The sequence below is a fragment of the Halichoerus grypus genome, chromosome 5 (genome assembly GCF_964656455.1).
Source record: "Halichoerus grypus chromosome 5, mHalGry1.hap1.1, whole genome shotgun sequence".
NCBI classification, from domain to species: domain Eukaryota; kingdom Metazoa; phylum Chordata; class Mammalia; order Carnivora; family Phocidae; genus Halichoerus; species Halichoerus grypus.
Genome location: NC_135716.1, coordinates 171,655,478 through 171,676,735, shown reverse-complemented (window position 1 = coordinate 171,676,735; position 21,258 = coordinate 171,655,478). Strand labels below are relative to the sequence as shown.

General features: G+C 61.4%; 1 protein-coding gene across 11 annotated transcripts in view; it reads right to left on the bottom strand.

Moving 5' to 3' along the window:
• HSPG2 (heparan sulfate proteoglycan 2) overlaps positions 1-21,258 on the bottom strand; it is a 98,490-nt gene that overhangs the window by 7,537 nt on the left and 69,695 nt on the right. For 9 of the 11 annotated variants that reach the window (XM_078073682.1, XM_078073683.1, XM_078073685.1 and 6 more), the window contains 40 exons: positions 20,216-20,316; positions 19,933-20,113; positions 19,052-19,177; positions 18,745-18,897; positions 18,522-18,664; positions 18,063-18,198; positions 17,820-17,974; positions 17,437-17,587; positions 16,555-16,721; positions 16,320-16,467; positions 15,750-15,901; positions 15,435-15,570; positions 15,186-15,337; positions 14,314-14,449; positions 14,013-14,164; positions 13,450-13,588; positions 13,201-13,352; positions 12,228-12,363; positions 11,959-12,110; positions 11,580-11,718; positions 10,690-10,841; positions 10,328-10,475; positions 9,135-9,286; positions 8,553-8,694; positions 8,144-8,295; positions 7,616-7,757; positions 7,359-7,499; positions 6,920-7,054; positions 6,493-6,674; positions 5,720-5,915; positions 5,283-5,462; positions 4,713-4,973; positions 4,334-4,538; positions 3,503-3,600; positions 2,836-3,102; positions 2,189-2,298; positions 1,841-1,988; positions 1,635-1,751; positions 879-990; positions 33-177 (listed from right to left, as the gene is read on the bottom strand). In XM_078073682.1, coding sequence (XP_077929808.1) covers positions 33-177; positions 879-990; positions 1,635-1,751; positions 1,841-1,988; positions 2,189-2,298; positions 2,836-3,102; positions 3,503-3,600; positions 4,334-4,538; positions 4,713-4,973; positions 5,283-5,462; positions 5,720-5,915; positions 6,493-6,674; positions 6,920-7,054; positions 7,359-7,499; positions 7,616-7,757; positions 8,144-8,295; positions 8,553-8,694; positions 9,135-9,286; positions 10,328-10,475; positions 10,690-10,841; positions 11,580-11,718; positions 11,959-12,110; positions 12,228-12,363; positions 13,201-13,352; positions 13,450-13,588; positions 14,013-14,164; positions 14,314-14,449; positions 15,186-15,337; positions 15,435-15,570; positions 15,750-15,901; positions 16,320-16,467; positions 16,555-16,721; positions 17,437-17,587; positions 17,820-17,974; positions 18,063-18,198; positions 18,522-18,664; positions 18,745-18,897; positions 19,052-19,177; positions 19,933-20,113; positions 20,216-20,316 — 6,092 coding nt within the window. The remainder of the gene's footprint in view (positions 1-32; positions 178-878; positions 991-1,634; positions 1,752-1,840; positions 1,989-2,188; positions 2,299-2,835; positions 3,103-3,502; positions 3,601-4,333; positions 4,539-4,712; positions 4,974-5,282; positions 5,463-5,719; positions 5,916-6,492; positions 6,675-6,919; positions 7,055-7,358; positions 7,500-7,615; positions 7,758-8,143; positions 8,296-8,552; positions 8,695-9,134; positions 9,287-10,327; positions 10,476-10,689; positions 10,842-11,579; positions 11,719-11,958; positions 12,111-12,227; positions 12,364-13,200; positions 13,353-13,449; positions 13,589-14,012; positions 14,165-14,313; positions 14,450-15,185; positions 15,338-15,434; positions 15,571-15,749; positions 15,902-16,319; positions 16,468-16,554; positions 16,722-17,436; positions 17,588-17,819; positions 17,975-18,062; positions 18,199-18,521; positions 18,665-18,744; positions 18,898-19,051; positions 19,178-19,932; positions 20,114-20,215; positions 20,317-21,258) is intronic. The other 2 variants (XM_078073690.1, XM_078073692.1) reach the window with 2 other exon arrangements.

The following is a 21,258-nucleotide window of genomic DNA, read 5'->3' as shown; positions in this document are numbered from 1 at the left end:
GGCTGGAAATGGGGGCACCAGTGGGGCCTCACCTGAGAGGTCCCGTTGACCGGGGCCAGGCTGCCCACGATCAGGGAGCCCTGGGTAAGGCTGCGCAGCAGGGTCACGGTGTGGAACTGGCCCAGCGCCAGCGGTGTGGGGTGGCGGATGGTGGCCATGCCCGAGCCTGCGTCAAACCTGCTCCCCGGGATGGGGCCAGGGCGGGGGAGAGCGTACAGGGCTGGTCAGAAGGGCCTGGCAGGGGGCCTAGCCTGGGAAGGGGTGATGTCGCCATTTCCTGCAGTTCTGATCTAGTTCCTATCCCTGCCTTGTCCCCCCAACCCTATCACCCACCCCCAGCTCGCCCCAACCCTGCCCCTTCCTCAGATACTCTCTTCCCCCGCCCACCCCCCCCATCCCTAGAGCTTATCCAGAGCAGACCCCAGGGTGCTAACAGCCCTTGGCTCCATGGCCCTGGAGATCACCTTGTTGTTTTCCCTCTCTATGGCTGCTCTTCCGCAACCAGAATATCTATTCCCCCAAGGCCAGAACTTGATCTCTCTGTATCAGTGCCTGGCACAGAGTAGGGGCCCAGCAAATAGTTTCTGAGCGAATGAATGAACGAATCCCAGTCTGCAGGAGTCCCACCCGGTAAAGACGCGCTCAGCATCACTGAGCATCTCTGCCGCAGTTTTGTGCAAGTCTAGGCGGCTTCCTCCTGCACCTGGCCGACACACCGTGCCCACTCCAGTAGATCAGGCAGTCACCGAGGCTAACGGCCGCACCTCCTCCTTCCTCCTTCATTCAACTCAGTCCAGGCTGGTGTGTGCCTGACCGAAGCCCCGCAGTCCGGTTCCCCAGCCCCCTTCCCTCGAAAAGGGGGCGGGCGAGGGTCTCACCGGAACTCGGGCCTTCCCCCCACGAGGCCGAAGGAGATGAAGTCGGGCTGCCTGCTGGCCAGGTCGGTGGGGCTCCCCGGGATCCGCTTCTGGCCGTTATATAGCAGCATCCCTGGGGGGGGGGGGCGGGGAGCACAGCCGTGTCAGGGCCTCCCACCAGCCACGGGCTCCCTGTCCGCCCAGCCCCGGGAGTGAGTGACCGCAGCCGGGGAGCCTTCACTCTCCAGCTCCCACCCCTCCCTCTGCATGCTCGGCACAGCCAGGGCCTTCTCGCTTTCTCCGGATGCCCTTCCACAGGGCTCGCTCAGAGCCCCTCAAGACACGGAATTTGCTTCACTCACACTGGAGGGCCTACCTGCAGGAGGACAGGGAGGCAGAGACTCACCGGAGTAGAGAAGGAGGCCTGGACAGGGAAAGTCAGAGAGCCGTAGGAGATGGAGGGAAGAGAGAGAGAGAGAGAGAGAGAGAGAGGAGGGAAGTCTGAGAGATGGAGACAAAGGAGGGAAGGAGGAGGACAGAATGAACAGAAAGCTGGGACAGGAGGCTGGGTGCGGGTGCACCCATCAGAGGTGGAAGGTACTGCTGAGTGGGGCATAGAGACAGGAGGAGGCACGAGAGAGGGCCCAGATGGCAGGCCTGGGGTCCCGGGACAGGACGCTGAGGGAGGTGGGTAGGACCGGGGACCACGATGGCTCTGAGAGTGGTGGTGCTTACTCCAGGAGATCCCCACCCCACGGCAGCCCCTCTCCTGCTCACCATCGGCTGAGTCGGGTCGGAAGGTGATCTTGATCTCGAACTTCCTGTAGGCGTCTTTGATGGTGGGCAGCGGCAGGAAGGAGTGGGGGGTCTGCGTGAAGTAGGGCACCACCCGCTCTGCGGGCAGAGAACACAGCTAGAAACCATGCCCCCCCGGCAGCGGGCAGGGCACTGCCGGGTCCGGAGTCTGGAAGGTGTCGTCTTACCCGGCACCTGCAGATGGGCAAAGGCTTTGACCTTGCCCTGGCGGTTAGTGGCCGTGCAGACGTAGGTGCCCGCGTCCTGAGGTCGGACGGAAGGCAGCAGCAGCATGTTGTTTTCCAGGCGGCTGTCGGGTGGCAGGTTACCGTCCAGCTGCAAACACACCCGCACTCTGGAGCCGGGCCTTGCGCGCACCTCCGCAGGGCCTGCCTCCCACCTCGCCGCAGGCCCACCCTTAAGCACCGGGCACGTACTCTGTGCCGAGCCCGGGCCAGGTCCTGGGGGCACCGAGACCGTGAAGACCCGGTCCCTGCCCCTCAGGCATGCCCGCCGCGCCCCTGCCCGACACTTACCTTGCTCCAGGTGATGTCAGGAGTGGGGTAGCCAGAGGCCATGCAGGGGAAGGCGGCTGCAGAACCAGCAGGTACACGGACCTCTGGGGGCGTTGAGATCTGGGGCAAAGCTAGGAGTGGGGAAGGAGACACGGGCCATCAACCCAATGACGGCCACCATTTGGGAGCCCAGCCTGTGTCCTGACTCGTTCCATCCTCACACTAGCCCCCGAAGGGAGGCGCTGCGTCCCCAGGTCACAGATGAGGCTCCCTGCTGGTTGCACACGTGGAACTGGGCAGTCGGGGCTCAGGGACGGGTCCGTTGGACCCCGCAGCCTGAGACTCTTCAACACACCCCAGCGGAACATTGTGCCGCCCCCTGGGGACCCGAGGGGGCACTAGGACAGGATGCAGCGTTCAGTCTGGGGGCAGGGCATGGGGGTTGGGGTGAAAAGGAGCTGCCTTTGAAGATGACACAGATGCGTGTCGGCCCTGCGTTCCCTGCTCTTTTGCACTCTCGCGTGTCTGTTTTGTGTTTAGGTCGTCTCTGCCATCAGACTGGGCCGTGGGGCTCCGTCATCAGAGCAGGTGCTCTCGTGGGTGACGACTGCGTGTCCGCTTTGCTGGTGATGCCCCCTGTCCCCGCGGAGGTCCCTGCTGGCCTTCACCTTGTACAAGCAGCAGCACGTGGGACTGGGTGGTGCCCGCAGCGTTGGTCGCGGTGCAGCGATACTGTCCTGCGTCAGCCAGCTCCACGTGGGCGATCCTCACGATGCCTCCGCTCTGCACGATGCCAGGCCGCAGGCGCCCCCCGACTTTGCTCCATGTCACCTGAGGCTTGGGGTCACCCAGGGCCAGGCACTCGAACTCCACGGCGTGGCCAACCACCACGGTCTGCACGGAGGTCCGGATGTTGATGAGCACCGAGGGCAGGGCTGGGGAGGAGGGAAGCGGAGGCAGAGTGAGGCCGGCCAGCCTGCCGCGGGCCTGGCCCAAGGACGTGAACCCCGGAGCCCCTGGCGTCCAGGCGCTTTCTCGTGCATTCGCTCATGAACACGCGCACTCGTCTGCTCTTGGTTGTAGGTTCGCTCACTTGGGCATCTGCTGTCCTTCTTCACTGGTTGGTCTGAGCACCCACTCGCTCCACCCATCTCCCTTCTGCCTCCCTCCCCTGCGATATTTGTCAAGCCCCCCTATGCTACGCTGGTCACAAGCAAGATACAATCAAGTAATTCTCTTTATTCATAGGCATCGAAGGGGCTTCCTGGGGAACACAGTCCCTGTGCCCCTCATCTCTGTCTCCTGCTCTTAGGAGGCCTGAAGCCACCATCCTACCTTGGACAACCAGCTGGGCACTGGCCTGGGCCTGTCCCCACGGTCCATGGGCCTGGCAAACATATGTCCCTTGGCAGCTCTGGTCCAAGTTCTGGATTCTGTAAAGAAAAAGTAATAAGACATCAGTGAATAAAAACAACTGACAAGAATGCTTTGCGATGGCGTGGAAATTCAAAGCCACCAGAGATTGGCACACGATGTAAGCTTCTGGTCTCCCACTAACCGCGTGAGGTAGGGCAGGCAGGCAGACCAATGTCACCACACCCATTTTAGGTTAAGACCTTAGGGTCAGATCTCAAGATCACACACCATTACAGAACAGCAGAGCTGAGAACGGGGTCATGTGTATCTTTCCAGCCTCAGAGCCCGTTCCCTCTCCCCTATACTACTGATAAGAATACAAATATGAGGGACGCCTGGGTGGCTCAGTCAGTTAAGCGCCTGCCTTCGGCTCAGGTCATGATCCCAGGGTCCTGGGATCGAGCCCTGCATTGGGCTCCCTGCTCAGCGGGGAGCCTGCTTCTCTCTCTGCCTGCGCCTCTCCCTGTTTGTGTTCTCTCTCTCTCTGACAAACAAATAAAATCTTTAAAAAGAAAAAAGAATACAAATATGAGCCACTGTTTACTGAAGGCCTTCCACGTGCTTTAGATAATCTCATGTGGTCTCATATAACCCATCGTACAGCTGAGAACACTCAGGCTCAGAGAATGGAAGTGACTTGCCCAAGGACATGGTTTCATACTGAGCCCCACAGGACAGGTATCCTAACAGTCCCCCTGTGCACCTTGGGCTGGGGTGCTCAAGTTCAGTCTGGCCTGCCCCCTGACTCACCGGAGCACCCCATCCTGCACACTGTGGCCAGGAGGCAGCTGACCCCCTTCCTTGATCCAACGGAGCTGGGTGCCCCGGTCAGTGGGCACAGCACAGTGGAACTCGACACTGGCCCCCATGCTCTTGGTCTCCAGCTGAGGTGTGACCCGAACGACAGGCGTGGATCCTGCTGGGATGGCAGTGGCCGGGACGGAGCCAGAGGGGCCTGTGGGGACATGTACGAGGTTCTCTGTGTGTGTGGGTATGAGAGAGAGAGACAGAGAAAGAGAGATCCCTGATGCCTCCCCCTCCCAGGACCCAGAAAATGCCCATCCTAACATTCAAGGGATGTTCTTTTCCTAGGAGCCCCTTCTGCCCCGCCTGAGCCAGGGCTGCTCACCTTGAACAAGCACCTGGGCGAAGGCCTCTGCTGAGCCCACCTTGTTGGTGACCTGGCAACGGTAGCGGCCTGAGTCCTCGGGGGCCGCGGGCTCAAAGCGCAGCATCTCGTTCCTGGCAGTCACCCTCCCAGGGAGGCTGCCACCCACTCGGCTCCACTGGAAGGTGAGCGGGGGTGTCCCATGAGCCAGGCACTGGAGCTGCACTGTCTCCCCTGCCCGCACGGAAGCGTGTTCCGGGACCGTGGTGGCGTACGGCGGGCCTGGTTGGGGGGGCACAGAGGTCAGGGCATGGAAGAGCAGCGGTCAGGGTGGGAGCAGGTGTGGGACCCAGGCGCTTTGCCAAAGGACCAGGGAAGCTGAATGGTGAAGAAGAGGACTGGGGATGAGGGAAGCAAGGGTCCCAGGAGGGGAGGTGGGTCTCAGACTAGGGCCGGCTCTGGGGGGCCAAGGGGCACAGGGCCCTCTGCATGACACTCCTGGGGTTCTGTCCAGGGTGTAGCGCGGCTGGGTGCTCCGAGCTCCATGCAGGGCACAGAGGGTAGCTCAAGGAGGTCGGACGAGTGTCTTACTCTCTACGTGCAGGGCGATGGTGGCCTCAGCGTGGCCGGCAGGGCTGGTGGCATTGCAGATGTACTGGCCTGAGTCCTGCTGGGCTACGCGGGGGATGATGAGTGTGTCACCTTCCAGCCGGTGCTGCCAGGGCAGTGGGGAGCGCAGCTTGGACCAGTGGATGGTGGGCGTGGGGCTGCCTGTGGAGTGGAGTGAAAGACCACAGAGGTCACCGGGCTGCCCTAGGGATGAGCTGGGCATGAGGATGGTGAGGCAGCGACTGGGTGATCTCGTCCCTTCATGGGGATCACTGCGTGGGCACCTCAGCCATCACTGGGTGGTGCCAGCAACAAAGTCCCCTCCCTGGGTGCGCTATCATCTTCGGATCTCGTGTCTCCCATTCAGGCCCCAGGCCCGCACTGCTCTTCCTGCCCTGTGTGCCAGCCCCCGTCCACACCTGTGGCTGAGCAGCGCAGGGTGGCTGTGTGTCCAGCCTCTACGGTCAGCTCGGCTTCTTCAACTTGGGCCTGCGGGGCCCCTGGGGCCACAGCACCCGTGTCCACAATCACCTCCACCCGCTTCTGTGCTGTGCCCAGTGCGTTCTGAGCCAGGCATACGTAGGTGCCTGCATCTGATGGTTTAGCTGATGAGATCTGGAAGAAAGCAAGGATGCTGGGTAAGTGGGCACGGATGGGCACCTGGGCATTAACCCCCAGGTCTGGCTTGCTTTCCCCTCTCCCTTCCACCCTTCCCTTTGCTTTCAGGTCTCCTGTTTGGCTGCTTGAGGACTCACATTCAAGATATCCAGCCATTAGTCTGTTGATCCACTTGTCCATCAACCCACCCATCTACTCACTACACATCCATCCATCCGTCTACCCATCCTTCCACCCATCCAGCCACCTACTCACCTACCCATCCACCCATCTACCTACCTATCCACCCATCTACCTACCCATCCACCCACCCACTCACCCATCTACCCACCCATCCATCCATCCTTCCAGCCATTCTTTCTTCCCTTCTTTTACCTTTTTTCTTACTGCCCATCTTCCAATCTACCCACCAACCACTTACCCATGCCTCCCTTTCTCTCTCCATCCATTCATCACCTATCTGCCCATCCACGACTCTTTCCTCCGAGCATCTGCTCGAGGATGGACCCCGACTGGGCCTCAGACCCAGAGATGAAATGGCCCCAGCCTCTGCCCAGGGCAAGACTTGCCTCACCTGCAACACCGTGTGGCTGTCCACGACCCCATACATCCGCTGCTCCACGTTGGTGGGGGCACCAATCCGGGTCCAGCGAGCCGAAGAGCGGGGCTCCCCAGCACTGACACACTCCAGGGTGACAGACTTGCCCACCTTCACCCGCACGGGGCCCTCGGGGAGCACAGACACAGTAGGGGGCCCTGCCCAGAGGAACGACATCGCTGATGTGCGTGCGGGGCTCTGCCCGTCACATGCACCATCACGGCCCCTGTCTCAGTAACTGCCCGGACCGGGCACTATCCTGCACTGACGTGGAAACTGAAGCCGAGAGGGAGAATGCCCAAGAGGGAGGCGTTGGCAGAGGCAGGACTGAAAGTTGGAGGTTGTGAGCTCAGAATCAGGGCTGGAGACAGGAAGGCAGAGCCCACGGACTGACGCTGCTCACCGTGCACACTGAGGTTCACGACACTCTGGGCCACACCGTAGGCGTTGGAGGCCACGCAGCGGTAAGCACCGTGGTTGCTGGGCCGGGTGCCCACGATGGTGATGATGGAGCCGTTGGGGCTGATGTGGACATTGTCTGTGGAGTTGGCATCGGGCAGGGTATGGTCAGTGAGCTTGTCCTCATGCCACTGTGTTGCCAGTGGGCACCGCTTGGCCCCTTGTCCCCGACCCCTCTAGCCTGGGTGTGTCTAGCTCACAGGGTCCCAGGTGGCAGACGGAAGAGGCCTTGGAGACTCCCGGGTTCAGCCCCCTCCCCATCCAGATGGGGGACAGTGAGGCCCCAGAGGGGAGGGGCCCCCTCAGCCTTTGCCCCACCCACAGTGGTGATGACACCTTCACACCTGCCTCCAGGATCCCCCACCCCGCCCCCGCCAGCTCACCCTCCAGTTCTTGGCTCCGAGTTCTCCACTCGAGGCTGATGGGGGCTGCCCCGTCATGGATGAGGCACTTGAAGCTGGCATCCTGGCCCTGCTGCACAGTGCTGCTAGGCGGGTCGATAGAGATGACAGGGCTCCTGAGGCCTGTGGGATGAGGCAAGCAGGGGGCTGGGCTCGGGAGGGCCGGCTTGGCTTGACCCCCCTGCCTCAGCTCCACGGTCTGCCCTCCGCCCCCTGCCTGTGGCATCTGCCACACTCACGGTAGGAGGACCCCGCACTGGGTGGGACAGTGACTGTGAAGGAAGCCTCCTGCTCGGGGCCGGAGCCGCCAGCCACGCGGCACACGTACTCGCCGGAGTCGGCAGGGGAGACATGGTGCAGCCGTAGCCGGGAGCCGTGGGTCTGTGGGAGCGAGGAGGGGACAGCCATCAGGCCAAAGCACCTGGGGCTGGGCGAGTCCCCAAGCCCGCTGTGCCAGTGGCCGAGTTCTCCCTTGAGTCCCAGGAGCCCAGGGCTCCAGCTGGGAGGGATGAGGGATCTTCATTTACTGGCTCCTACATATTCACCCGGCCCACTTTACAGAGGAGGAAGCTGCCTCGGGGACAACTCAGCAGCAGGGCCCGAACACCCAGGTCTCTCACTCCCCCGCTGAGCAGCTCTGCTCCAAAAACTACACTATCCCCTGGGGTCCCAGAGGAGGCCAGGGTTCACACGAGGTCTGGGGTGCAGAGAGCAAATGCAGGTCGAACCCGGCCTGCCCTGGAACGCTCCCCATCAGGCCCCTGTACCTGGTGCTGGGCGGGGAGGCTGCCCCCACGCTTGTACCACGTGACCTGGGCGTGGGCCTGCCCAGGCACCACGCAGTTCAAGTCCAGGGTCTGTCCTTCGGCCACGTGGGAGGAGGAGGCCTCGATGTAGATGGGCTGCGCCAGTCCGGGGGCTGGGGGCACAGGGGGTGAGTGAGAAGAGTGGGACTCCCGGGGACGAAGGCAGGGACTGAGGGTGGTGGCAGTGACAGGATGCCATGGGCCCATGCCACCCAGACCCAGGACTGGTCCCTCGGGGTTGCGGGGAGGGGCTGGAGGACCTTCACAGAGCAGAGAGCCAGAGCCCTGCTGGCAAAGCAGGGAAGAGCAAGGCCAGGAAGGGATTCCCCAAGCCTGTGTCCCAGCATCACCCACTGCTCCCGTCACTCACCAGGAATGGGGCGTGGGCTGGAGGCCTCAACTGTGACGAGGACAGAAGCCTCCAGGGTGCCTGAGCTGCTGGTCACTTGGCACAAGTACTCTCCAGAGTCAGCTGGGGACACCTGATTCAGCCTTAGCAGGGGTCCGTGGACCTGGCCAGCAGCAGGGCAAGGGCGGGGACAGTGAGCTGGGGGGCTGGCAGCCACGGCCTTCAGATGCCCAAGCCCTCTGCTACATACACCCCAGGACTGTCACGTATAGCTGTGAAGGCTGCATCATGTGCAGGGCGACCCCCTGAGACCTTAGACACTGTGGAGTATGTTTATGACATTTTTGTGGTAGGAAGAAGTCTAGCGTCCTGAATGACAGGTGCCTTTTTTTAATTGCACCCAGGTGCTGGGAGCCCGGGGGTTCTCTGCTGCACCCAGCCTCTTCTTGACCTCCTGACTTCCAGTGGTCTCCTGCTGCAATTTTCCCAAAGCCCTGGACCTCAGAGCCACCTTCCCTCCTGGCTAGAATGAGGCAGGACTGTTGGGCAGGGGTGGGGTGGGGTAGGGGAGTGCCCACATCCTGCTTTCTCCAGCCCCCGTACCTGGTGCCGGGCAGGAAGGCTGCCCCCGCGCCTGTGCCACGTGACCTGGGCATGGGCCTGTCCAGGGACCACGCAGTTCAGATCCAGGGTCTGCCCTTCGGCCACGTGGGAAGAGGAGGTCTCAATGCGGATGGGCGGGGCTCCGCCTGGGGCTGAGGCACAGGAAGAGGTCAGTGAGCTGGAACTCCCACCCCTCTGCCCTCAGTCCCGACCCCTGGGCGCCCAGATTTTCAGACCAGGGGCCACATCACAAATGGAGAGACGGCCTTGATTCCCCCCCACTGCCCTTTCCTGTGAAGCCTGGGCAGCTGGGCTGGCCTGGGAGAAATGGCACGCCCCACACCATGGCCCCACTATGTCCTCTTGGGCTCCCAGCACCACCGGTGGCCGGGCCCAGGGCCAGGCACCTCCTATAGATCACTCGTTTTTCTCAAACTTGAGCAATGTGTGCCTAAGAACCCAGACTCGGGGACCAGACTACCTGGGTTCAAAACCCAGCTCTGCCATCTATTAGCTGTAGGGCCTTCGGAGAGTGACTTCACCTCTCCGTCTCAGTTTCCCATCTGTAAAATGGGGAGAATAGTCACACCGACCTCAAACAGTTCTTGTGCAGATGAAATGGGTTAAACGTGTAAACCGAACAGGGCCCAGCACCTCGTAAGTGCTAGATCACATTTATTTCTCAGCGATTCCCAAACTATGATCGTGTCTGCTATAGCCACGTACGAATTACTTTATATTTTCCTGTCAATTGATTCACTTAACAAAACCCATAAATACTTAGCCCCGTCGTAGACAATGATTTCCCTGAAAGCATGGCGGGTTTCATATGTGGCTGTTTTTCTCTAATATACCACTGGTAATATGAAAGATTTTTATTGGCCCCCCCCCCCCCAGATCACCCTCATGCACCCATAGAGGTGCAGTTCCAGCCTTTAGGGAACACACGTATTGTTGCAAGAGTTCTGCTATCCCCACTTTATGGATGAGGAAGGTGAGGCACGGAGTCCCTTGTGCAACAACTCAGAGTGTGGACCAAGGAGCTGGGTCTCCAGCCCACATAGGCCGGACTCCCAAGTCCGGTTCTCAGGCCCTAGACATCCTACCTGACCTGGCTCCCGACCTCTGCCTGCTGGTTCCCCACCGGCCACGTCCCTTCTCCAGCCTCCCAACCCCATCACAGGGACCCTCACCAGGGACAGGAACAGCGCTGGAGCCAGACGCCTCAATGTTGACCAGGACGGAGGCCTCCAGGGGACCCGAGCCACTCACCACGTGGCACACATACTCGCCCGAGTCAGCCGGGGACACCTGGTACAGCCGCAGCCGGGAGCCGTGGGCCTGAGCAGGGGCAGGATGGGGAAACAGGAGCAGAGTGAGGGAGCAGGTAGAATCCTGGAAGGCTGGGGCCAAGGTCTGACCTCTGACCTGGGCATGCACTGTGCCCCTAGGGACTCTCGGCCTCCTTCGTGAGTAGATCTTGGGGGAGGGGCCCCTAGCCGGGCCCCCACATTCAGCAGCCCTCCCACCACATCCAGCCCCGCAACTCCTATACCTGGTGGTGAGTGGGGAGGCTGCCCCCGCGCTTGTGCCACGTGACCTGGGCGTGGGCCTGTCCAGGGACCACACAGTTCAGGTCCACGGTCTGCCCTTCGGCCACGTGGGAGGAGGAGGACTCGATTCTGATGGGCCCAGCACCGCCAGGGGCTGTGGGCACAGAAGCAGATTTAGGAACGACTGGGCTGGTAGGAGCCTCAGCCATAGAAACCCCTGTCGCCCGAGGTAATAATGATCGTTAACGCCTACTAAGCATGCCAGGTACCGTTGGAAGCACTGTACGTGTATGAACTCGTTTAATCTTCATAGAAGTCACTGGGCGCCCGGGTGGCTCAGTGTCTGCTTTCGGCTCAGGTCATGATCCCAGGGTCCTGGGATCGAGCTATACATCGGGCCCCCTGCTCGGTGGGGAGTCTGCTTCTCCCTCTCCCTCTGCCTCCCCCCTCTGCTCCTGCTCTCTTGCTCTCAAATAAATAAATAAAATCTTAAAAAAAAAATCCTCATAGATTTCATGAACTTTCTGTGATCATGGCAACACTCATCTGCACTGCCCACGACGGCAGCTGTGTGCGGCTGTGGAGCTCTTGAAATGTGATGATGTGAATGTTAAACTTTGTCCTTATTGCCACATGTGACCGGTGGCCACCACAGCGGACACCAACAGGGGGCTGGAATGACCGGCATCCCCACGCTGCTGACGAGAAAACGAAGCTGCGGGAGGAGAGGAAGTCCCTCAAGTCTCTTAGTGGTGCAGGCAGGACTGGAACCCAGGCATCTTGCTGCAGAGCCCTTGGCCTGGACGGCCACCTGAACGTGAGACCTCTGACTCCCCAGGGAGCCCTGTTATCTGCGTCTCCTGGTCCCTTCCCGGGCCTTTGTCAGACTCACCGGAGGGGCTGCCGGCACTGGGGGAGACTGAGACCACGATGGAGGCCTCCTGAGCATCGATGTTGTTGTTGGCCCGGCACACGTACTCGCCCGAGTCAGCCACAGACATGTGGTTCAGCCGCAGGCGGGAGCCGTGGGCCTGGGAGCAGATGGGGAAGGAGTGAGAGAGGGGTGGAGGGGCCCAGAAGTCACCAGCTCCCAGGCCTCCCTCATCAGACCCGCTGAGGCCACTCTCTGTCTACCCAGGGCAGGAGGGAGGACTGCCCCAGGACTGCCAGCAAGGGCTTCACTTCCGGTTCTTTGCCCATGGGGTCTGTCCCTGCGATGCCGCCCCGGCGGGCAGGGGTTCTGCCCTCGCTGGCCTGGCTCCACTCTGTACCTGGTGTTGGGCAGGAAGGCTGCCCCCACGCTTGTACCACGTGATGGTGGCCTGGGGCTGCCCGGCGACCACACAGTTCAGATCCAAGGTCTGCCCCTCGACCACGGTGGGGGACGAGGACTCGATCCTGATGGGCGGGGAGATGCTGGGCACTGAGACAGAGACGGACGGGCCACACAGCCAGAGTCAGCCAACAGTGATGGTGCCAGGGCCCGGTCTGCCTCCCCCTGCACCCACTTGCCTGGACCCCCTGCCCTGTGCCCTCTCACCGTGGGAGGGGCCGCTGCCCTCGATGGTAACGACGAGTGAGGTCTCCTGGGAGTGGCCACCGTTACTGACGTGACACACATATTCGCCCGAGTCGGCTGGTGTCACCTGGGGGATCCGGAGTCGGGAGCCTACGATCTGAGGGGGAGCACGTGTCAGCGGGTGGGGGCAGCATCTCCGCATCTCGGGGGCTGCCGCCCCGGACTCCAGGAGCCTCGCTGCCTCGCCTGGGCTGGCCGCCACCTGGGCGTCCTTCAGAACTCCCTCAGCAGCCTTCCTGAGGCTCCAGGCTGGGGTGGACCGTGCCTCTAGCCTTTGTACTGTTCTCACCTGTCACCTGGGCCAAAAGCCTGCCGAGGCCATCCCTGGTGACTCCACAGTGCCCGGCTGTGGCTTCTATTACACTGCTCTCACAGGGCGTGTCTGCCTCGTCCGCTAGCCTGTGCGCTCCCTGAGGCCAGGCACCTGCCTCGTCCCACTTGGAATCCTCAGTGCCAGGCACAGACTCGGCCTGGGGTAGATTCTCAGGGACATTCAGTGAGTGAGTAAATCATAGAATGTTCTGTTAAGATATGGGATCCGGGGCGCCTGGGTGGCTCAGTCGGTTAAGCGTCTGCCTTCAGCTCAGGTCATGATCCCAGGGTCCTGGGATCGAGCCCCGCATCGGGCTCCCTGCTCCACGGGAAGCCTGCTTCTCCCTCTCACACTCCCCTTGCTTGTGTTCCCTTTCTCGCTACCTCCCTCTCTGTCAAATAAATAAATAAAATCTTAAAAAAAAAAAAAAAAAAAGATATGGGATCCAACTAGCGTCAGTAGGATCTACGTATCCTTAGCATCGGTCCAGGGCCCATCGAGTAAGAACGCTCAGTGTTTACTGAATGACTAACGAGCACAGCAGAGATGTTGACAGCGCCCCCTGGATGCCATCAGGGCCAGTGTGCCCAGTTTTCGCATCCCCACCCGATGCCTCCATACCTGGTGCCGGCTGGGTAGGCTGCCTCCACGCTTATACCAGGTGATGGTGTGGGGGGCTTGGCTGGCCACCAGGCAGTTGAGATCCAGGACGCGTCCATTGGCCAGGGAGGCCGAGGACGACTCGATGCGGACGGGGTACACCACACCCTGGGCTGGGAGGGCGAGACAGGAGGCAGGGTGTGGGAGTCGCTGAGGTTGGAGTGGCCCGAGCGGCCCCCCACCGTTTGGTATGACCCCTGAGATACTCACGGTGGGAGGGGCCAAGGTGTTGCTGGATGGTGACGAGGACAGAGGCTTCTTGGGTGCCCGAGCTGCTCACCACGCGGCACACGTACTCCCCAGAGTCGGCTGGGGTCACCTGGGGCAGGCGCAGCCTTGAGCCATGCACCTGGGCAGGAGGAAGTCAGGCTCAGAGTCAGGCCCTGGGGCTCCCAGCCAGACTCCCGCTCCCTTCCCTGGCCCTGCTCCCAGCCCGGTCCAGTCAACTGGACTCAAGAGGAGCTCTTCCTGGAAAGACCACCTGGTGACCAGTCGATTCCCCTGACCCAGTGTCGGGACTGGGTCCAATGAAAAGAAGTGTGTGACCAACATTCATTGATGTGCTTTGGGGCAGGGGACTTAGGCAGTGTGAGTCCACCTGCCAGAGAAGGACACTGAGGATCAGGGAGGTTAAATGACCGGACTAAAGTCACACAGCAGGCCAAGTGGTAGGACAGTGTCTGAACTCAGATACACCTGAATTCAAAGCCCGTGTACTTTCCTCTATAGTCACCAGGGTCCTTCAGGTTCCCCCTTAGCTCCCTGCCTCCTACCTGGTGCCGAGCGGGGAGGCTGCCCCCACGTTTGTGCCACGTGACCTGGGCATGGGTCTGCCCAGCAACCAGGCAGTTCAGATCCAGGGTCTGCCCTTCAGCCACGTGGGAGGAGGACGACTCGATCCGGACAGGAGGGGTGACCCCCAGTGCTGGGGACAGAGGGCAGAGGGTCAATTCCTGGCTAGGAGGTGGCGGGGGGGCGCTGTGAGTGAAGATAAGGGCTACTGGTCTCATGGGATCCTGCCAGTGTCTCCCACAGCTGGGCCCCTAGCCCTGCCCTACCCCCAGGACTGCTTACCGGGTACAGAGCCTGCAGGCTCAATGGTCACCAGGACAGAGGCCTCCAGGGGCACCAAGCCACCCACCACGCGGCACACATACTCGCCCGAGTCAACTGGGGACACCTGGTGTAGTCTCAGCAGTGAGCCGTGGGTCTGGCCGGAATGGAGGTGAGCTCAGAGGGGGCCCCCACGGGACCCCTGTACCCATAACCTGCATGCCTGCCTCACTCTCTGACCCCTGGGGCCTGACCATCAGCTCCGTCCTGCTTAGGGAGAGACTTGTCCCAAGAGTAGGAGGTGGCCAGGAGGAGCCATGATGAACTGGGCAAGCACTAATACCACCTTCCATCGATTCTAAGACACACTTTTTAATGTCTCTGAAATCAAGATGCGTCTTACAGTGAATAATTTTACAATTAAAAGTGGCAGCTTTTTTTCCTTAGAGGTACAAAAAATCATAATGCATCTTGCAATTGATAGCATCCTGAACTGTATAAAACACAGTAATATTAATAATGGTATTGTGGGAACAACAGCTCAGCAACTTCTACCTGCCTGAGCTCTGAGCACTTTGCACATATATTAAGTCCCTTTACCCTGAAGACAATTCTGTAAGACAGCATTTTACAGACTCTGAAGATATGGCACAGAGAGGTTAAGTAACTTGCTCAAGGTCACAAGCTAATAAGCGGTAGAAGCAGCATTCACACCTAGGCCGGCCAGTCTTCGAGTCTGGGTTCTAACCATTGTACTGGACACCTGTGCAATGGGGTCTAACGCTTTCCCTGACTCTGAGGAGCCAGCCTCCAGTACCCCCCCTCCTTGACCTCCACCACCCAGGGCCTTCCTCCCATCCCCTTCTTGGCCTGTCCATCTTCCAGGCCTGTACCTGGTGTCGGGCGGGGAGGCTGCCCCCGCGCTTATGCCATGTGACCTGGGCGTGGGCCTGCCCAGGCACCACGCAGTTCAGGTCCAGGGTCTGCCCTTCGGCCACGTGGGAGGAGGAGGACTCGATGCGGATGGGCTGGGAGCCGGCCGGAGCTGGGAGAGAAGATGGTCACCGGTTACTCCACTTCTCTACAGCTGCCCCCGCCTATCCCTGTCTTCCGTCCCAGCCCAACCTGGTGGCCCCACTCACGGTAGGCGAAGTTGGCCCCCTGGGTCCTGGTTACTGTGACTGTGATGGAGGCCTCCAGCCCATTGCTGGCCCGGCAAACGTACTCGCCTGCGTCAGCTGGCGAGGCCTGGAAGATGTACAGGCGGGAGCCGCGGACCTGGGCAGCCAGGGGCAGGGGTGTGAGAGCAGGGCTCCCCACAGCCTAGCAGATGCCCCTCTGCCCTGCTCCTCTGAGCCGGGAACTGCCAGCCGCTCAGCTCCGGGGCCCCGACCCCCTCAACTCACTTCCCAGAGCTGGGCCTGGCCAGCCCCTCCCGCCTTTCTGCCACCGCGCACCTGGTGCCGGGCGGGCAGGCTGCCCCCGCGCTTGTACCACGTGACCTGGGCGTGGGCCTGCCCTGCCACCACACAGCTCAGATCCAGGGTCTGTCCCTCGGCCACGGTGGGGGAGGTGGACTCGATCCTGACAGGTGGGACAGGTCCTGGGGCTGTGGGGAAAGAAGCAAAAGTAGCAGATGCCCCCCAAAGACAGGGCCAGAAGGGTCCACCTCAGAGAGAGCCAGCCCGGCCAGGCTCTCACGTGTTTGGCGGTTTGGTGGCCTGGGCTTGATGTCCTCAGCCGAGCTGCCCCGAGCAGAGGGCCAGGGCAGGGGCCAAGCCTTGCAGAAGGGAGCAAGGAAGTGGGGGGAGAAGAGGGCAGTTGAGGCTGGGGGAGGGGAAGAGGAGGCAGTTGCGTGGCCAGAGAAAAGTGACCGGAAGATGGCGGGTCACTCAGAGAAGTGGTCGCCAGCTCCAGTGTGGGCCTCCTGCTCCCACCCTCCCAATGGCAGGCGGAGTCGCTAGGACCTCAGCACCTCGGAAGGCCCTCAGCCCCTCCTGCGTGCCCTGTCCTTGGCAGTTACTCACCAGGGATGGAGCCCGCAGGGGAGCCGGAGGCCTTGATGTTGACCAGGACAGAGGTCTCTAGGGGCCTGGAGCCAAGGACCACGCGGCACACGTACTCGCCTGAGTCGGCTGGGGATACCTGGTGCAGCCGCAGCAGCGAGCCATGGGTCTGAGTGCAAACAGGGAGGGTTGGAAGGGGGCCGGAGGGGCCCTATCCACCCCTCCTCCAGCAGGCTGGTCCTGGGGACTGCTGTACCTGGTGCCGAGCGGGGAGGCTGCCCCCGCGCCTGTGCCACGTGACCTGGGCGTGGGCCTGCCCGGGCACCACGCAGTTCAGGTCCAGGGTCTGCCCTTCGGCCACGTGGGAGGAGGAGGACTCGATGCGGATGAGCTGGGAGCTGCCCAGAGGGCCTCCTCCAGGAACTGGCACAGAGGAACTAGTAAGGGGCCTGGGCTCCTGAGCCACAGTCTTGCAGCCCTGGGGCAGAGTGCCCTGGGATAGGCCCGAGCCCTAGCTTGGGAGGGCAGATGGGAGGCCTTTCTAGGGCTGGGACCATGCTTCTCTACCTCAGCATGGTCAGTCAGGCCCCTCCTTCCCTGACCCACCTCCAACTTCGAATTCAAGGCCCATTTGTCCACCTATGGCTTCCTGATCTGTGATGAGCTACTATGGCCTACAGGCAACCAAAGCCCTTCAGTGCCCAGGCCGGACCAACGGATACAGACAATAACGTTACAACTCTCTTCTAGACAGTGTTTATCATCTGCTCACACCACGTGGTAGTGCTATTGTCCCCATTTCACAGATGATGGAACTGAGCCCTAAAATGTGACATAACTTAGTTCAAGGCTGATAAAAGGTAGAATGAGGATTTAAATCCAGGTCAGCCTGACTCCCAACTCAGTTTAATCCTGACTCTGCTGCTTCCTGATGAAATCTGAAACAGTAACCTCATCGTGAGGCCCTAGGTAAGCCAGATCAACCTTACCCACACTCTCAGTCCCCTCACATCCCCAAAGCCTGCCTAGAGCGCCCCTTCTTGTCCTGATCTTACCGAAGAGACCACAGACACCTTCCCTGGGAACAGTGGGGAGATCCTAGGGCTCGGCCCCTGCCCGGCCCTGCTTGGCTCCTCACCTGGGGTGTAGCTTGGGCCTGAGTGGGTGCTATGGAAGACAGAGACGATGATGGAGGCCTCCTTGGGGCCTGACTCATTCTCCACTCGGCATACGTATTCTCCAGAATCAGCTGGTGAAACCTGGGAAAGCCGTAACCGGGAGCCATGCACCTGGGACAGGGTGGGACAGAGGGGGGTGAGGACGAGGCGGGGCCGTAGTCACCATTCCCTCTGAGCCTTGGTGAGTCATTCATCAGGCTCTCCCTGGCTCCACTCCGAGCTGCCCCATGACAGGAGCTGGATAGGGAGGGAAATCAGGGCTGGTTGTTGCCTGAGGAGGGCGTCGGGGCTGTGCAAAGGATCACCCCCAGGTGCCCTGCCACAGGCTCAGGGACCCCCATACCTGGCTGTGGGGAGGCAGGCTGCCTCCTCGCTTGTACCACGTGATGGAGGTGTGGGCCAGCCCTGCCACCACACAGTTGAGGTCCAGTGTCTGGCCTTCAGTCACGGACGGTGATGAGGACTCAATTCTGACGGGCGGGGAGCTGGCGCCTGAGGCTGGGGCCAGAGGGGGATGGAGTCGGCCTTGGGGAGCCCTCCCCGAGGTTTGCCCTCTCCACTCCGTCAGTCCCCAGAGGCCCCGCACCTGGAAGGACAACCACTTGGATCCTGGCCTGCGCAGTGCCCGCGGAGCTGGTGGCCACGCAGAGGTAGAAGCCGGCGTCGGCAGCCGTGATGGCTGGGATGAGCAGCGTGGCGATGTCTGTGCGCTCGGACCGGGCCTGCCGCACAGCGAGAAGGGTCAGCCGCCCGAGGGGGCGAGGCAGCCTGCAGAGGGCCAGCCAGCAAGGGTGGGTAGGGGGGCATGAAGGTAGAGGCAAGCACAGAGCCAACACTAGGGCCCAGCTGGACACGGACGGCAGAGCCAGGCGGCAAAGCAAGAGGCCGGCAGCTGCTCGTGGCCAGGGTACACCGGACAGGTGGGCTGAGCAGGCTGTCACTCGGGACGTGAGGAAAACCAGGAGGGGAGGAGATGGGGAAGGAAATGGAGGCAGGAAGGCAGAAGCGAAGGTGGCAGGTGCTGGGACTCTGCTGATGTCCTCACCTGTGGGGGGAGGCTGCCCCCTTCCTTCCTCCAGGTGATCGTGGCGCTGGGCACCCCTGCGGCCCTGCAGTATAGCCTGACGGTGCGGCCTTCGTGCACCTGAGTCCTCTCTGGACTCACCTGGACCCTGGGCCCGCTGCCCCCTGCGCACAGAACCCCGTGAGAACACCCCTCTGGACCGCCCCAGTGCTCCCAAGCTCCGCCCTCAGCCCTGTCCCCTCACCGTGCACGTGGAGCACGGCCCTGCCCACGTGCTGCCCGGCGCTATTATGGGCACGACATAGGTACTGGGCTTGATCCGAGGGCTCGACGGCTGGCAGGCGCAGGATGCCGCTGTGGATCTGTGCCTTCTGAGGGAGCTGGCCCCCAGGGCCCCCTGATGGAGAGAGGTGGGCTCAGCACCCACTGGGACTGGCACTGCCAGGCCCCCTGGCTTGCAGACCCCACAGCCTCAGGTCCTGCCCCTGACCACTGCCCACCCCCCCCATCCAGGAGCAGCGGGCCCTGAGGGCAGTCCTGCTTGGCTTTACCTGTCCACTCGAGGGTGGGCGCGGGGTTCCCTATGGCGCTGCAGCGGAACTCGGCCAGCTGCCCGGGCTGCACGGTGAGCTGTGGCGGGTGGATGGAGACCACAGGGGCGGACGGGGTGCCCGAGGCTGATGGGGGAGGAGAGGGAGGATTCGGTCAGGATGGGGAGTGTCCCCCTTGTTGCTCTCTCTGCTTCTACTCTAGCCCCCCATGGCCATCTGTTCATAGAGTGGCCACACGGAGCTTTGAAAACGTCCATGGGATCTTCATACTTCCCCACTTCAGGCCCATCTGTGGCTCCCTAGAGCTTTTAGGATAAAATCCGAACTCCCTGCTGTGATCCACCTCTGCTCACATCTTTTACATTCCTCACCTATCCCCCTTCCATAGCTCCAGCTACACTGGCCCTGCCAGGGCTCAAACACATCAAAATGCTCCTGCTTCAGGGCCTTTGCACATGCTGCTGCTTCTGCCAAGGACACTCTGCCAGCTCTTCAAGTGGCTGAACACCTTCTCTTCCTTCAACTCTCGGCCCAGATGTCACCTCCTCAGAGAGGCCCAGCCTGACCACCCCGTGGACATTAGCCACCCTTCTCCCACCTCACTGTCTATTCCTAGCTCAGCCCTCATCAGCATGTGAAATTACACTGCTTGTTCGTTTGTTCCCAGGCTTATTGCATCCTTATCAGAACACGCGGTGCAGGAGGGCAGAGCTCCTGTTTGTCCCCTCCCCCATTTCTTCAGAGTCTAGCCAGGACCTAGCACCCCGTAGATGGTCACAAACTGTCAGGTGAATGAAGACACGGTGGCTAGACCTGGTGGGCACGGGGGAAGGCTGCGGGGGGTGGGGGCAGTGGGCCAGGCATGGAAATGACCCGTGTACCTTGCACATGCAGCGTGGCTGTACCCTGGTCCATGGCGAACATGTTGGAGCCAGTGCACACGTAGGTGCCCGCGTCACTCGGCTGGACGTTGCGAATGGTCAGGATGCCGTTGAAGTCCATGGCCCGGGCCGGCAGCTTCCCGTTGTGCAGGCGGGTCCAAACCAGGGTGTAAGCCGGAGACTGTGGGCGGGGCCGGGAGGATGGACTGGAGGTCAGAGGTGAAGCCGGGAGCCACCGGAAGGCGGAGCCTCCCTCCCTGAGTCCACGCCCCGCTCTGCCCACCTTGCTCTTGGCCGTGCAGATGAAGGTGACATCGGCTCCAGGCCGCACGCTCTGGCTGCGCTGCTCTTCTACCGTCACCGTGATGGGCTTGCTGGGAGCCTCTGCGGGGACGGGAGGGCCCCCGTGAGCTGGGTGCTGGCTGGGCCCTGGGCCTGGGGCCACTTTCTCTCTCTCTCTCCATCATCCTGTCTGGGAGGTGCTTCCGTCCCAGGCTAGCTTCCATTCCACTGTGTGCCCTGTGCCCCCCTCCCCCGGCCTGGCTCAGCCCCACAGTCCACCTTCCTGCTGGCACTGAGCAGCCACGGGCTGTGCTCAGGGAGCACCACGCCACGAGCCCACCTGGCTCCACTGCAGGATCCAGACCACAGATCCGCCCTAACACTTCTTGCTCGGCTCCAGCCGGGCTCCTCTGTCCGGTGGGAGTTTCCATTCTCCCCAGTGATTTCGCACCTCCTCCCAACCTCTCCACCCGCCCGCACCCCCTTCCAGTTCCACAGCTAAGGGTGTCAATCCACACTTGCTGAGAAAGTCCAAACTACCAGGTGGGACCTCGCCCATTTTCCCAAACCCAGCCACCCTCCCTTCTGCCTGGTCCCTGCAGGATGAGACCCTCCCCTCCCATCACCCAGCCCCATCCTGTCCTTCCATCCCCTCCCCAGGACTTCCTCCAGGGGCTGCGCACTCTCTTGCTACATCAGTCCCTCCTCTCTCTCTCCATGGGTCATTCTAGAATTTCCTACCTTCGAAAACACTCCCTTGACCTCATACTCCCCTCAGCTACTGCCCCATTTCTTGGCCTTCCTTCAGAGCCAAGACTCTTGACAGTGTTGTCTATAGTTGCTGTCTACTTTTGGCCTTCCCCACCATTCTTTGCCTCCCTCCGGTTCTGTTTCTACCCCTCCTTTGCACTGAAAATGGCTCTCGTCAAAGCATGACCTCCAAGGGTCACCTCTCTGCCCACATCTGACTTCCCCGGGGGTGGCTTCCCCTACCACGCCCTCCCTGAAGTCCCCTCTCCCCACGACCCCCAACACACCACGTCC